Source organism: Nannospalax galili, unplaced genomic scaffold, assembly GCF_000622305.1.
Source record: "Nannospalax galili isolate Female #2095 unplaced genomic scaffold, S.galili_v1.0 scaffold584, whole genome shotgun sequence".
Taxonomy (NCBI): Eukaryota; Metazoa; Chordata; class Mammalia; order Rodentia; family Spalacidae; genus Nannospalax; species Nannospalax galili.
In genome coordinates, this window is record NW_008351805.1 from 869,707 (window position 1) to 885,397 (window position 15,691).

General features: G+C 41.3%; 1 protein-coding gene across 1 annotated transcript in view; it reads right to left on the reverse strand.

Annotated features, from left to right (window-relative positions):
• Positions 1-15,691, reverse strand: part of Topbp1 (DNA topoisomerase II binding protein 1) — a 65,481-nt gene that overhangs the window by 2,930 nt on the left and 46,860 nt on the right. Inside the window, exons 20-27 of the mRNA XM_008848786.3 lie at positions 13,259-13,451; positions 9,607-9,827; positions 8,257-8,438; positions 7,917-8,028; positions 6,566-6,729; positions 5,707-5,844; positions 2,197-2,286; positions 1,838-1,999 (exon numbers count right to left, since the gene is read on the reverse strand). Coding sequence (XP_008847008.1) covers positions 1,838-1,999; positions 2,197-2,286; positions 5,707-5,844; positions 6,566-6,729; positions 7,917-8,028; positions 8,257-8,438; positions 9,607-9,827; positions 13,259-13,451 — 1,262 coding nt within the window. The remainder of the gene's footprint in view (positions 1-1,837; positions 2,000-2,196; positions 2,287-5,706; positions 5,845-6,565; positions 6,730-7,916; positions 8,029-8,256; positions 8,439-9,606; positions 9,828-13,258; positions 13,452-15,691) is intronic.

Genomic DNA, 15,691 nt, shown 5'->3' on the forward strand with positions numbered 1-15,691 from the left:
GAACCAGCAGATTCTTTGCTTTTGAGACAAGGTCTCCTGTTTCTCATGACACCTAGAACTTCTGAGCCTTCTCCTCCTCCTCTTAAACCCATAGGGAACTTCCTGTGTCAGCTTTCTAACTGGTGGCATTACAGGCATGCAGCACTGTGACAGGCTAGTCTGGAGATCTAGGATAAGTGTGGTAGGATAACCAGGAGTGAGGGGATCTCTTCATGCTCCCTACATTTGGCTGGAGTGTAGGGAGCTCTGTGAATCTATGGGAAATGCTGTTCAGAGGATCAAAAAGCTATCTTTAGGCCAGGTATGGTGGTACATGCCTTTAATCCCAGCACTGGTAGGCAGAGGCAGGAAGACCACTGTGAATTCCAGGCCAGCCAGTGCTACATAGATAGTAAGCAACTCTGGACAAGTAATTTTTTCAAGCTTAGTTTTCCTCATCTGTAACAATGGGAACAGGAAAATACTTCAAAAGTCACTGGGAGATTCAATAATCAGTGCTTAGTGAATGGAAACTGAATCAATGTTCACCTCATCACACATAGAAGTGACACTCCAGCGTTGGCAGGAGCTGCCCCTCTTACCAGTTTGCATTCTATTTGACTTTCTTCACCTTACTCTGGTTTCTTAGATGTCTTCCTGATTCAGGTTTCTTTCTGTGATGCTAATTTTATACAGCCCATTGTTTTCTATAATTAATGTTTATTAAGGATAGATGTGGTCCTCACCTACAAGGACAGAGCTCTGGGAGGGGAGGACGAAGGCACATTCCCTAGGCCCTCCCTGACCTAGTTCTATTAGGTAACTTTTATTGCCCCATCGGCTCAGTAGCTTCCTTATACGTTAAAGGAGAGTTATTACTGGCTACAAATTCTTAATCAGTAATGTGCACTTTATGATAGAGAATGCACATTTATGTTTTAGGCAGTCCTCCTATTAAACCTTGAGCAAACCCAAAACAAAAGAAAATAGAAGGCAGGCTATTCCGCTTCCCCTCTATTCCATACATTTCCACTTAAATCCTTTGTAGAGATTCATGACTATGTCATATTATACCTTGCTTGTGTCAGGAAGACTTTCTTTGCTTATTCAAATCACATAAGCTGACAATGAACAGTACACCCTCATATAGTACTGCATAATTTACCACTGTGTCTAACAAAGGGATTTATTATCGACACAAAAGTCCTTGAATAAATGATTCTTCCTGAACTTAGAACCTATTTCTTTATCCCAGTGTTTTAAAGGAGAACTTTAATTTTAGAAATACTCACATTTTAAAAATAAACTTGTCATACTTAACTTCCATGCTAAATGTTTAAACCGTGTCCATTATGAAAAATGGAACTGAAAGTAAAAGGTTGAATAGAGGACAGCAGGCTATAAATTCTTTAACAGCAAGCCAAGAGGTTTGATGTTCAGTTAATTTATCTCTGGGGTTGGGGAGAAGGCTCTGTATTTAGGAGCTCTGGCTGCTCTTGCAGATGACCCGGGTTTGGTTCTCAGCACCCATATGGCATCAAACCTTCTATAATTCCAGTCCCAGGGGGTCTGACAACCTCTTCTGGCCTCTGCAAGCATTGCATACATGTGGTGCACTTACATACATGAAGATAAAAGTAAGTAAGAATTATCTCTGGAAATAAGCATGGGACCAACAAGACTGCTCAGCAGCTAAAGGCACTTGCCATTAAACCTGACGATCTGAGTTGGAGGTCCATAACCCACACAGTAGAACTGACTCTTCCAAGTTGTTCTCTGACTTCCACACACAGGCCAACATACACTCACACATATAATAAATAATAATAAATGGCAGTAAGAACAAAATGTCACAAACCAGCATGAGATAATCAGCAATGTACTCTGTTCTCAAGCAGGCCATGTTCTGGGCAGCAGCCTCTGCTATGAAGGCTCTGGAGTCATGTGGTTTCAGTTTATTAAAATCACAAAAGAGATGTGTGGCTTCTTTAAATAAAGGTACAGGATGGCCAGGTAACACCTAATGAAGAAACGAGAAGTATTTCAATCTCCTAATGTTCCAAAGCAGCACAGTTCTGTAATCAGTACTCAAGGATTGCTACCTCAAAGGCAGAGGAAACTCACTTCAGAAACCTTGTTGGATAATAATTATACAACCCCCACCCCAAACAGCAACAACAACAACAACAAACCTCAATAAATTAATTTAGTACAAACCTTTGCTCCTCCTGCCTGAAGAAGGCGCTTGAACCCTGCTTCTCGGGGTCGATCAACATGTAAAATAACCTTCCACCCGCTAAATGCTCCCTACAAATAATAATAATAAATCAGTGCTGAAATCCTTTGGGAAAAAAATAGTACATGTAGTATTAAACATTTAAAATTCACAGGTTATACACGAATTTATAAATTATCTGATGTCAAGACAAAGTTTTTGTTTTTTAAAAAATATTTAATTTTATGCATATGTCTGTGTGCCTGAATGTATATGCACTATATGCATGCAGGTCAGAAAAGGCACTGGATTCCCTGGAATTCAAGTCCCACACAGTTGTGAGCCATCTGACATGGGAGCTGGGAATCAAACCTGGGTTCTCTGTAAGAGTAGTAAGTGCTCTTAACTGCTGAGAAGTCTCTCCAGCCCTGCTTTTTTATTATTTTTTAAAAAAATTCTATTTACTATTTTAATGTGTATGAGTGTACTGACTTCAATGAAAGTGCACTTGTGTCATGCAGTGCCCTAGAACTGGAGTTATAAATGGATATCTCTTTAAAATATTTACAAGTTGGGAAAAGAAAATATTTAAATAAGGAAGACCACTTAGTAAAAACTAGTACAACTGCTCTGGACTCAAAGCTAATGAAGCTTTGAAGATTGCAAAGAATTTGGAATGTAACATGAGAGACTAATTAGGTATCTTTTTTTATTTAGATAACACTGTCACTGATATATAGCTCTCATACCAGATGGTAGTAGTGTACTGAAAATGATCAAATAGTAAAAGCAAATTTGTGACGATAGGTTTTATATTACTGTATTAAACCACAGCACTAATGATGGGTCTGATGACTAAAATAAACAGTATTTCAAACACTTAAAATTAAAATACAAGCCAAAAAACGGTTTTTCTACTGAAAATAGATTCAAAGACTTACTGCAAGGCCTGAAATTTTGAAAATGCTAGAGAAAAAATTTCAAGCTAAGTGCATAGGCAACAATTTTCTGAAAAGGACTAATAGCTCAGAAAAGAATACAAAGAACTGATAAGGGGCCACCAGTGAGATGGCTCAGAAGGAAAAGGCTGCCAAGCCTGGTGACCTGAGTTTGATCCCCAGAACATATGGTAGAAGGAGAGAACAAACTCCTGAAAGTTGTGCTCTGACCGTCACATGCGTGCTGTGGTGCATGCTCCCCACACAAGAGCAAACTCACATGCACACACATGCTCACAACACCCCCAACACAGCAAATGAATATAATAAAAGTGCAAAGAATTGACAAATGAAATTTAAAAACTTCGGCAAAGCAAACAACCAATCAAGTAACAGCCTGCAAAATGGGAGAGAAATCTTTGCCAATTATATATCCAACAGGAAATTAACACCTAAAATCTGTACAGATCTTAAAAAATTGAACACCAAAACCAAAGCCACCAACCAAAAAACCAAATCATCCAAGCCAGGGGGGGTGTGGTACACACCTGCTCACCTGCATCCTGGCACTTGGGAGGTAGAAACAGGAGGACCAGAAGTTCAAGGTTATTCTCAACTAAAAGAGAGTTTGAGGTCAACCTGGGCTACAAGAGACCATGTTGCAAAAAACTAAAAAAACAAACAAATCCCCAAATCACTTCATCAATAAATGGGCAAATGAATTGAATAGATAAGTTCCCCAAAGAAGAAGTACAAATGCCCAGTAAGTACTTAAAAAGTGTTCAAGATTCTTAAGTCATCAGGGAAAGAAAATTAAAACTGCACTGAATTCTATTTCACCCTAACCAGAAGGGAAAATAATTGACAGCAAAGGCTAGTGAGGGTGTGGGAAGAGGAACCCTTATTCACTGTTGAAGGAGGGGTATAAACTGGTACAGCCACTACTGAAATTCAATTTTTAAAAAGAGACTTACAACATGAGGACTGGAGATATGGCTCAGTCAATGGAGTGCTTCTTGCCTAGCATATACAAAACCCTGGGTTCGAACCCTAGCACCACAAAAAACCAGGCATGGTAGTATATGCCTGAACCCTCAAAACTTGGGAGGTAAAGGCAGGAGAATTAGAAATTTAAGGTCATCCTTGGCCACACAGTGAGGCCAGTGTAGGTTACATGAGACTGGTCTCAAAAAGTAAAGACTTTCCACATGCTGTTGCTGTCCCATACCTGAGAGTACCCTTGAAAGACTCGATTCAGCACACCACAAAATGCTTGCATATCCAGGTTTACTGTTGCACTATTCACAATAGCTAAGGTATGGAATCATCCTAGTTACTACCAACAGATGGATAAACTGTGATGTATCATACAAAGACACGATGGAGGCCATAAATAGAACTGATTCATTTGCAGGAAAATGGATGGAACTGGAGATCATCATAACAAGCAAAATAAGTCCAATCAAGAAGGACCAACAGTATATGTTTGTTCTTGTATGTAGAATCCAGATTTTAAAAATTAAAGATTAAAAAATTAAGGCCGGGCATGGTGGAACACGCCTTTAGTCCCAGCACTCAGGAGGCAGAGGCAGGCGGATCTCTGTGAGTTCAAGGCCAGCCTGGTCTCCATAGTGAGTTCCAGGCCAGCTGGAGCTGCAGGGAGACCCTGTCTCAAAAAGACGAAAAAAAAGAAAAAGGAAAATACATACCATGAAAGAAGGAGTACGTAGGGCAGGGGACAGAGGGGACAAGAGAGGGTGGTGGAAGGGCAGTGTTTCCGCTTATGTGAAATCTAGATTTAATTACATATAAACACACACAGCTCTACAACATGAAAGCAGAAGGGGGACCATTAGGGGACCAGCACGATGGGGAGGAAGGCTGGGAGGGGAGCAGAGGATGAAGATGAGCACAGTACAGTCACATGCATGCAAATATCCTAACAAAATCCATGCTTTCGGATGCTAACTAAAAAATCTGATTTCTGCTGGTACAAAACCGTAAGTACTATTAATAGTGTTGTAAATTGTTGTCTAGATTTGTAATTTAAAGAAATGCTAGCTTTCAATTAGAGTTTAGAAAAAAACTAAAAACATGAACCAGGCGTGGTAGCACATGCCTTTAAACCCAGCACTGGGGAGGCAGAGGCAGGCAGATCTCTTTGAGTTCCAGGCCAGCCTGGTCTGCATATACAGTTCCAGGCCAGCTGGGGCTACAGAGAAACCCTGCCTTAAAAATAACAAAAAAAACCCACACATTTTCCCCCACCCATTCAAAGTATATAAACTGTGGATCTACAAAGTCCTTTGGGAGAAGAGTCTGTGGACCCAGGGTAGGAACTCTTGAAGCTAGACCCTAAAAAGACTTCAGTTATCTTTAGAAAAACTATCAAGATATGTATCTTACTTTCAAACACCAATTAGCTCACTTTAGAACACCCAACTAAACATAGCTATCAGGGGGATAAAATATAGTTAGAATCATTTGGTCAACATATTCTCTTAAACAAAACAAAGCCTAGAGCTGCAATCCCAGATGTCATTGCACTACCCACATATACATGTGTGTTCATACCTCAACAATGCCTAATTCTTGTCTTTGCTGAATTTTTCTTCTCCACCTCATTGCCGCAACTGCTAGTTTTTGCTGGTACTCAGTGACGCCAGTCAGAGCATCAAGTATGGAACTGCTTCCCCATTCATAGTCTTCTTCCTAGAGGATTAGTCCAATCAACTTTTGAGTTCTTCTGATACACAGGGCACTGTGCCATGTGCAAGTTTCTGGCCTCCAGGAGTCTTCAGTCTAGTAAGATGAAAGCTGTATGCTCAACTCTCAGAGAATACCAAGTAAATGTTTTGTGAGCACATAGGAAATGTAGATTCATTTGGTTTTATGTTAAGAATCAAGTGTACTTGGTTTTTAATTAAACCCAGAAATATGCTACAGACATTTTCCAGAACCATGCTCCTTGGTCAGAAAAACTATACTTTGGCAACTGGTAATATTCAGGTTATTTGGCTTCACAAAGGGACAGTCAGAGGCAGCATGAACTGAGAAGCTTCCCAAGGGAGCTCGGACTGGCAGCTTCCAACATGGTGGACACTGTGATGGTCAGTTTACAATAAGCAGTTTAATATCTAATGGGCTAATAGTAAAGAGAAGAGCTTACAATGAGATAATCCTGAAACTTTCTCATGTTAAGAGAATATTTCAATAAGGAAAAAATGACAAATATTAAGTAAAGCACAGTGAAATCCATTCTTTTGTATGCAAACTGAAAACTTTAAGAAAAAGGATGAATAAAAAAAATCTGACCTTAATTTCTTTGCTGTTACTAAGAGTCTTATAGAGCAGCACAAACTGACCTGTCTGTGTGATTATTTCATTCATCTGCATGGTCAGTGTGTGAGTAGGAATCCTTCAGAGTACACACCTGCACGAAGCGCCCAGCAGCTCTGCATGCTTCCAGGTAGGAGCGATGAAGCACCCACTTCCCAGCGGCCATGGAGGCTAAGTACTTCTCGTTGCGAAGTGGGTGTCCCACAACCATGTGTGTACAGCTGGGGTCAGAGCACTGCTTCTCTAACACAGACCCACCTTGCGTAGAGAAAAACAGTTATAAGAAAAAAAAATGAAATCTCAACGATGTATAAAAATTACCTATATAAACTATACAACCTAAATTAAAAAAACTTTTGATATATAGGTGTGTAAAACTTATACTTCATCACCCCACTCCATTCTCCCCCCCCTCCCCTTTTTTTGAAAAAAGACAAGGTCTTACTTTGCAAACTTGAGACTGTATGGACTCAGGTCTCCCAGGGCCTAGGGTTACAGGAGTGAGTCAACATTTCTGGGTGGCCCCATTATTTCTGAATGCTTTCCTTCTCCATGCCAAGCTGAGATTAAGTACTCTTACTGAAATTATCCTGACTGTATTATCTCACTGATATATTATACTCACTGCATGTTGAGGAATACTTTGCAGATAGTGGGTTAAATAATATATATATTTGTTCTTTTTGAGACAGGAGCTTCCTGTAATCCCGGATGACGTGGAACTTACTGTGTAGATCAGGTTGGCCTTGAACTCAGAGATCCCCCTGCCTCTGCCTCCCGAGGGCTGGAAATAAAGGTGTGTGCCACCACACCCGACATAAAAAATATTTTTAAAGGTAATTTCACCTGCTTCTTTTTACTTACAAACATGGCCACTAGACAGTGTGGTACCACACAGGTGGCCCAGGTCCTGTTCCTACTGGCCAGCCCTGCTCAACACATGAGGTCTCTTCTAGTTTGTCCCTTCCAGGTATTGGAGGAAGAGCCTGACAGCTAGGGTTCAGGCTAATGTTACATGAGGAGGAATCTTCTGGATGCTACTACACTATTTTTGCTCTTTCGTTTTTAGAGAGGGTCTCATATAGTCCAGGCTGGTCTTGAACTTACTATGTAGTAGAGGATGACTTTAAATCCCTGATCTTGCTTCCATCTCCTGAGTGCTGAGACCACAGGCGCATATCACCATGCCCAGCTAAATTTTTATTTTCAGGTCCCACGAAAATTTTGGATGTAGACAGAAAATTTTGGATGTAGACAGAAGCTTTAAAGAATCGAACCCCTAATGCTGACTTGATGTACAGGTTTGAATAAGTTATCCATATTCTTTTCTCAACTTCTACACATTACAAATAATGGCATGTCAATGCATTTGTCTTCCAAATAAGGTTGCAACAATGACATAAATACTGGGAAAAAATTAAAATAAAAAATAAAATACTTGGCACCTAGTTTTTCAATCAGGTGACAATAATCAATCCGTTCTTGAGGATTCAGCGAGGACATCTGGAATATATACCGTTTTTTCAGTTTTTCATGAGCCTCCTCCAGTGTTTCAATCTGGAATGGAGTAGTTTTATTTTAGAAAATTTAACATTAAAACATTATCTAGTTAGCTAATTTACAGTGACATTGTATACAGCCTTCTAAGGAATTAAACATATAAACTATAATAAAATCAAAGAAATGCAGTTTTCACTAGTGATAAATCTTGGTAACAACAAATTTCTACTCCAGCATTGACAGCAATAGTCACATGCTATTATCACCGCACAAGGATCAACAAACCTCCTCCATAGGTTGTGGAGTCACATGTGGGTTGGCCACAGGTGGGTTGGCCAGGGGGAAAGCAATGCTGGGGGCTTGTGGTGTGGGGATTAGCTGACTGTCTTCTGTTGAAGTTTCTGGTTCTTCAGAGATTGAGTGTTCAGAGGCTTCAGTCACACACACACTTCCAGGATCACAAACAGCTGGGGACAAGAAAAAAGCTACAGTGCGATAGTATCAAAATACTGGGACGTATTTCATCTGTCTTGGTTAAAATGAAATGAACCATGAACTCTACAATGTAAAAAGTACATGCAGGCTGAGGCAGGGTGGTGCCTGCCAATAACCCCCGCAATTTGGGAGGCTGAATGAAGCAAGAGAATCCCAAGTTTGAAACCAGCCTGGGCTACAGAACATGACCTGTCTTAATATCAACTAAATTTGGAAAGTGAGAGAAATTCTTAGAGAAAATCAGAGGCTAACTCTTTATACCTCCCTCATTCAGCATAAGAAAACAACTATCCTGTGTGAGGAAAGAGAAGGAAAAGATGAAGATGGGGAGCATTTGCTTTTAAGGAAAAAAAACAAAAACTAGGGCAACTCAGGTATTAGGTGGAATTCAGAAGATCTAAGTGAAAATGAGTTTCAGGGAGACACAACAAGCATTGCCTGCACAGAAAGAGTTGGGAGAGATGACTCAGTGGTTAACAGCACCAGCTGCTCTTGCAGAGGACAAGGGTTTGGTTCCCAGCACCTACATGGCAGTTAACAACTTCCCGTAGCTCCAGTTCTAGGGGATCTTATGCCCTCTTCTTGGCCTCTAGGCACTGCATGCACATGTGCACTTACATACATGTAGGCAAAACACTCATACACATTAAAAACAAAACCAGGGACTGGAGAGATAGCTCAGCAGTTAAAAGCACTGGCTGCTCTTGCAGAGGACCCAGGTTCAGTTCCCAGCACCCACATGGCAGCTAACAACCATCTGTAACTCCAGTTCCAGGGTATCTGACACCCTATTCTGACCTCTGTGGGCACTGCACAACACAGGTACACTTACATACATGCAGGCATTACATTCATATAAAGTAAAATAATGAATAAAATACTAAAAAAAAAAAAGAATCCCAAAAATAAATAAATAAAACCCAAACAAAAAAACTAATGGAAAAAGGATGAGGAAGAACAAATAGCAAAGTAAAAGGCTCATTCTAAATTTCCAAATTAAAGATCAAAAAGCATTTTTCAATTCATTGGTACACCACCAAAATTCATTCTTCATTTCCATGTACAATGCAGAGAACCACAACCTGCTTATCTTTGAGAGGTCAAAGGATGCACAGAACACAAAGAGAACTTCCTCATTACCCTGTTTGGCCATTTCTGAATCATATGAAGGCTCTTGAAAAGGAGAATCTTCCGGTTTTTCAATGTCAACCTGAAGCTCAGAATACTGTGTGGGACAGCTAGGCCACTGCAAGTTGCTGGCGAGCCTCGCTCTCTCCTCCCTCGCTGTTGGGTCATCCCAAATGATTTGCTCACTCTGGGAGAGTTCTGTGTTGATGTCAGGCACTTTTTGTCGAGACTGCCTAAGGAATAAGAGACAATTTTAAACAGTCATTAGAGAATCCAAATGTATCCATGGGTTTAGAGTGAAAGTTGTGGATTACTTTTATATGCCCATCAACTAGCCCACACAGCAGGCACTTAATACCTGCTGGATAAATCAATCTTTCTTTCTTTCCTTCTTTCCTTCCTTCCTTCCGTCTGTCTTTCTTTCTTTCTTCCTTCCTTCCTTCCTTCCTTTCTTTCCCTCCCCTCCTTCCCTCCTTCCCTCCCTCCCTTCCTTCCTTCCTTCCTATCTTTCTTTTGAGACAGGGTCTCATTATGTAGTCAAGGCTAGCCTGAAACTTAAGGTGCTCCTCCTACCTCTGCTTCCCAAGTGCTAGGATTACAGGCAGGTGCCACCATACCCAGCTGATTTTTTTGTACAACAATACTCCTGGAAATTTAAATATTTAAATTTTCAAAGAGAAAATTCAACATTATCATTTTTTTTAATCCTCTAAGTTAGGAAAACATTGATAATGTTTAGAAAACTGTACATATTTTGGTTAACAATTATTTTTTGTTAAAGAGAGCATCTTATGTAGCCCAGGTTGGCTTCCACTTGCTCTACAGTCAAGATGACCCTGAACTCCTAATCTTCTTCCTCCCTCTTGCTCCACGTGCTGAGATTACAAGTGTGCACCAAACCTATCCTAAGTTAACATTTGACATTAACAGAGCTATAAGTAAAGGGATTTTTTACCCTTGTTGACCAAACTTTCCAGAGTCTATGGTAGATCATTTACTAAATTATTGAATTATGAATGCATTTAAAGCATATTTTTAAAGATTTATTATATTTGTGTGCACACACGCTTGTGTGGGTACCCAAAGAGACCAGAAGAAGGGTCCCTGGACCTGCCCAGAGTGGGTGCTGGGAACCAAACTCAGGTCTGCTAGAAGATCAGCAAGTGCTCTTAACCACTGAGCCATCTCTCCAACCCCTTAAAATATTTTCATTACATTTATTTAAATTTATTTATTTAGTGGGTGCATGAACACATGCCACAGCAAGTTCATGTGGAGGTCAGAGGATAACTGGTGGAAGTTGGCTCTCTTCTTCTACCATGTGGATCCCAGGGACTGAACTCAGATAGTTAGGCTTGGCACCAAGTGCCTTTACCCACTTGATCTCGCCGAGCCTTATGAATGCCTTTTACAGTGTAATTATGACTCCACTTAAGAGGAAATAGAATCCTACCTATGTACGCACACGCACACAACATACAGCACATTTATATATTCTTTGCTTGTTAAGACAAGATCTCATTACGTAGCCTGAGCTGGCCCGAAAACTTGGACTCCTCCTGCCTCCACCTTCCAAGGGCTGGGATTATAGGCCTAAGCACCTCATCTAGTTACAGATATTCTTACTAGAAGATTTACCAGAGTAGATGGTGCCACAAAATTCCTCTGTCTCAAAAACCTTTTATCCTCTTAGCCTTTTATTCTAGGGGTGCACTTGCTCTAACTTGGCAGAAGACTAGGCTTTCTATAGTATAAAACATGACCAAGACACTAGTTAGGAAAAAGCCACTTACCCAGCACTCAGATGAAGAACTGGCCATATGAAAAACATAGTTAGAGTTAGATAAATGAAGTTACTGGGATCATAGGGAGACCCTGTCTCAAAAAAGACAAAAAAAAAGAAGATAAATGAAAAATTACTTAGACTGTATGATCCTGGGCTGAAGAGGTGGTTCAGTGGGTAAGAGCACTGGCTGCTCTTGCAGAGGACCTGGGTTCAATACCCGGCACCCACATGGTGGTTAAACAACCATCTGTATCTCCAGTTCCAGGGGATCCGACAACTTCTTCTGACCTCTGTGGGCCCTACACGACACAGGTGCACTTACACACATGCAGGCAATACACTCATACAGATGATAAAAAAAAAAAAAATATATGATCCTGCAACTCATCATATGATCAAAGATTTTTTCCTTCTATTAAGCAAAAGTGAACTGGGTATGGCATACCAAGGCAGAAGACACTGGGCTTGAGGCCAGTTACCAGTCACATAATAAGGTTCTGTCTGGGGGAAAAAGAACTGGGTGTGCTGGTATACACCTACAATCCCACAAATTGGGAGGTGTAAGTAGGAGAATCAAGAGTTCAATCTAGCCTTGAGTGAGTTGGAGGCCAACCTGGGATACATGAGACCTTGTCCTATACAGGGGCCAGGCGTGGTGGCACATGCCTTTAATCCCAGAGGCAGAGGCGGGCGGATCTCTGTGAGTTCAAGGCCAGCCTGGTCTACATAGTGAGTTCCAGGCCAGCTGAGGCTACAGGGAGACCCTGTCTCAAAAGGACCCCAAAAAACAACAACAAAATACTGACAGGGCCAGACATGGTGGGGCACACACCTTTAATCCCAGGTCGTGGAAGGCAGAGGCATGAGCGTCTCTGTGAGTTCCAGGCTAGCCTGGTCTATGTAGGCATTCCAGGCCAGTTAGAGCTACACAGTGAGAACTCATCTCAAAATTAAATTTTAAAATAAAATAAAAATAAAGGGGCTGGAACGATGACTCAGAAATTAAGAGCATTTGCTACTCCTGCAGAGAATCTGGGTTCAGTTCCCAGTACCCACATGGGAGCTAACAACCATTTGTAACTCCAGTTCTAAGAGATCCAACACCTGGCCTCCACAGGCACTGCATACACTTGGCACATTTACATACATGCAGGCAAAATACTCATACACATAAACCAAAAACAAAAGAATTGATCTAGAGCTGCTGAGATGGTCAGTGGCTAAAGATGCTTACTGCTCAAGCCTGGAGACCTGAGTTCAATCCCTAGACCCCACACAGGGTGAAAAGAGAAAGCAAATTCCACAAGGTTGTCCTCTGACCTCCACATGTATTGTGGCATGTGCACCCATGCATACACGTCACGTACTCACACATATTATAAAACAAATTTTCAAAAACTTCTCAATTATATACTTACTCACTGTTTAGTTGCCAATATTAAAGGGGAGTGACTCCCCACTGAATCCACTTCATATGGGAAAAAGTAGGTCCTAAAATCATTTCTATCTCAAGGGAGACAAAGTGTTCATCATGCCTCATTCACCCTGAACTTGGTTCTCACAATAGGACAAACCTCTGTGTAGGCTTCCTACCTCCAAGTAAGAACTGCAAAACTGCCTGGAGCAAGAGACATCTAGTCAGCAGGAGCTGAAACCAACAGACCACAATGGAGTATAATACATATTGTTTAGGCTAACTAAGGCCCAATAGCAAAACCCCTTCATTGGTCTTAATAGTCTCAACTTCTGCTTAATGTTTATCTAGAAAGACAAGCTAAATTAGCCTAACTCACAAATATGAGTCAACACGTGCCTCAATGAGGTGCTAACCTCCTCTTAAGTGATGCCATGTTCCTGCCACCTGTGACAAGCACAAACCTGAGCGCCTCCAGGACTCGACTTCTTCCACTCCGAGCAGAGCGAGCACTGTCAGGGGTTGAAGAAGAGCTGTTACAATTGCTTCTTGACAGGCAAGTCCTCTGCACCTGTGGCTTCACGATGCAGGTAGCTGACATTATCTCCTGCAGCTGCTTCTGGAAGTTTTTTCTTATCGCCAAGGTCTGTGTTAGAGCTTGAAACAAATATCCAGTCAATACCAATCAAGAGAAACCAATCTCTCTCCCTCCCTCACTGTCTGCTGTTTGAATTAGGGTCAAACTATGGAGTCAGATTAGCCTCCAACTTGGAATCCTCTTGTCTTAGCCTCTGGAGTGCAGGGAAGAGAGGTGTCACCACCACACCCAGTTACAAATTTCTCATTGGTATCTTACACTATGTTGTCTAGATCTAGCTGAAAAAACTTAATGACATTGACAGAATAATTATAGGCATGTGAGTCTATAAATACCACAAAACACAGAGGCAGCCATAAAGACCCTCTCTCGTGGAGTGCTCTGTTCTGAGATTCATAGTCAAAGCCTAACTTTCTTCAGTGGTACTACTTGTTTCTTTCTTTTGGGGGGTAAAGGAGAAGTACAGGGTCTTGCTAAATAGCCTAGGCTGGCCTTGAACGCTCCCCCTACCTCAGCCTCCTAAGTGCTAGGATTACAACTATAAATCATTGAGTCCAGCTTTCACTAGTGAAAGCACAAACCATGACATATTTTTCTTTAGCGACTACACACTGAAGTAGGAACCAAATAAGTATTTTTGGAATGGAACGAATAGGTAAATCAGAGAAAGTTCTAGTAGGGCAGGAGAGTAAGGAAAACAGATAATCCACTAAAAAGAGAACATGTATGTTTATAAGATTATCCAAACAGCATTATCTCTAATACCAAGGAATTAAAAATAATCTGTAAATGCCTATTAACAAGAGATAGCAAGGCTGGAGAGATGGCTCAGGGGTTAAGAGCACAGGCTGCTCTTGCAGAGGACCCGGGTTCAATATCCAGCACCCACATGACAGCTAACAACTGTCTCTAACACCAGCTCTAGGAGAATCCAATGCCCCCTTCTGACTTCCATGGGCACTGCACAAGAGTGCACTTAAACACACCCAGACAATACACTCATACACAAAAAATAAAAAATTTAAAAAACCAAAAGAGATAGCAACATAAAGCAGGGCTGTCTACACACTGAATACTATACAAACTGACAATTTAAAAGACAAGAAACTCCAGCAGGGGGGGCTAAGGGAGGGTGCCAAAGGGGAAGGGTATATAGAGATGATTTTATGTATGAAACACACAAAAATTCAATAAAAGATTCTATATTGGAAAAAAAAAAAAAGACAAGAAACCCAGGCGTTTAAATCACAACACCTGGGAGGCAGAGGCAGGCATATCTGTTAGCTCCAGGCCAGCCTAGTCTACATAGTGAGTTCCAAGTAAGCAGGGACAGGGGAGGGTACAGGGGGATCTTATCTCAACAACCACCCCCGACCCAAAAAACAAAAACCAAGACAGACTGAAACATCTCCTGGGCACAGGCACACCTCTTTTCATTGCACCTCACAAACCATGTGTGCTCTGGATTGAGTGTACACCCTAAAGTTTGAGGGTTGGAAGCGTGGTCTGTGGTATGGTGGTAATGAGGTGAGAAAACTTTTAAGAGGTGGGGCCTAGAGGAAGGTGGTTAGGAACACTGCCCAAAGTGATTAATGCAGTTTTCAGAACTCAGGTTATTTCTGTTGTGAGTAGCTATAAAAAGAGCAAACCTGGTCCAATTTGCTTCTAGTCTTTCCATGTGATGATGCTGGTTCACTTACACTCTTTCCACTGCTAATAAACTCTTGCCATGATACGATATAACCAGGTCTTCACCTGAGTCCAAACTGACCAGGCTACCTGATCGTAAGACTTTCAGTCTCCAAAGCTGTTTGAGCTAAACATTTCTCTTTTCTTTATACGTTATCCAGCCCCTGATATTGTGTTACAGCAAAAAAACAAATCACTGTAATATTGGGGGCTTCCCCCCCTTTTCTTAGGAAAAGTAAGGCTGTGGCAATCCTGTATTAAGGAGTTCTACCGGCATCAATTTCCAACTCTCCCCAATAATTATACCTGTGTGGTTATCTGTGACCAATTCTCTTTGATGTTGCTACTGTGATGTTTTGGGGAGCCACAAACCATACCTGCATAAAATATCAAACAATAAATGCTAAGTGTGTGCCACATTAATTAGCTGTTTCATCTCCTTCTTGGGATCTTCCCATTCTAAGAAACAAAAATCTTGAAAAATGCCAGGCGTGGTGGTGCACGCCTTTAATCCCAGCACTCAGGAGGCAGAGGCAGGCGGATCTCTGAGTTCAAGGCCAGCCTGGTCTGCATAGTGAGTTCCAGGACACCTGGTCTCAAAGAGACCAAA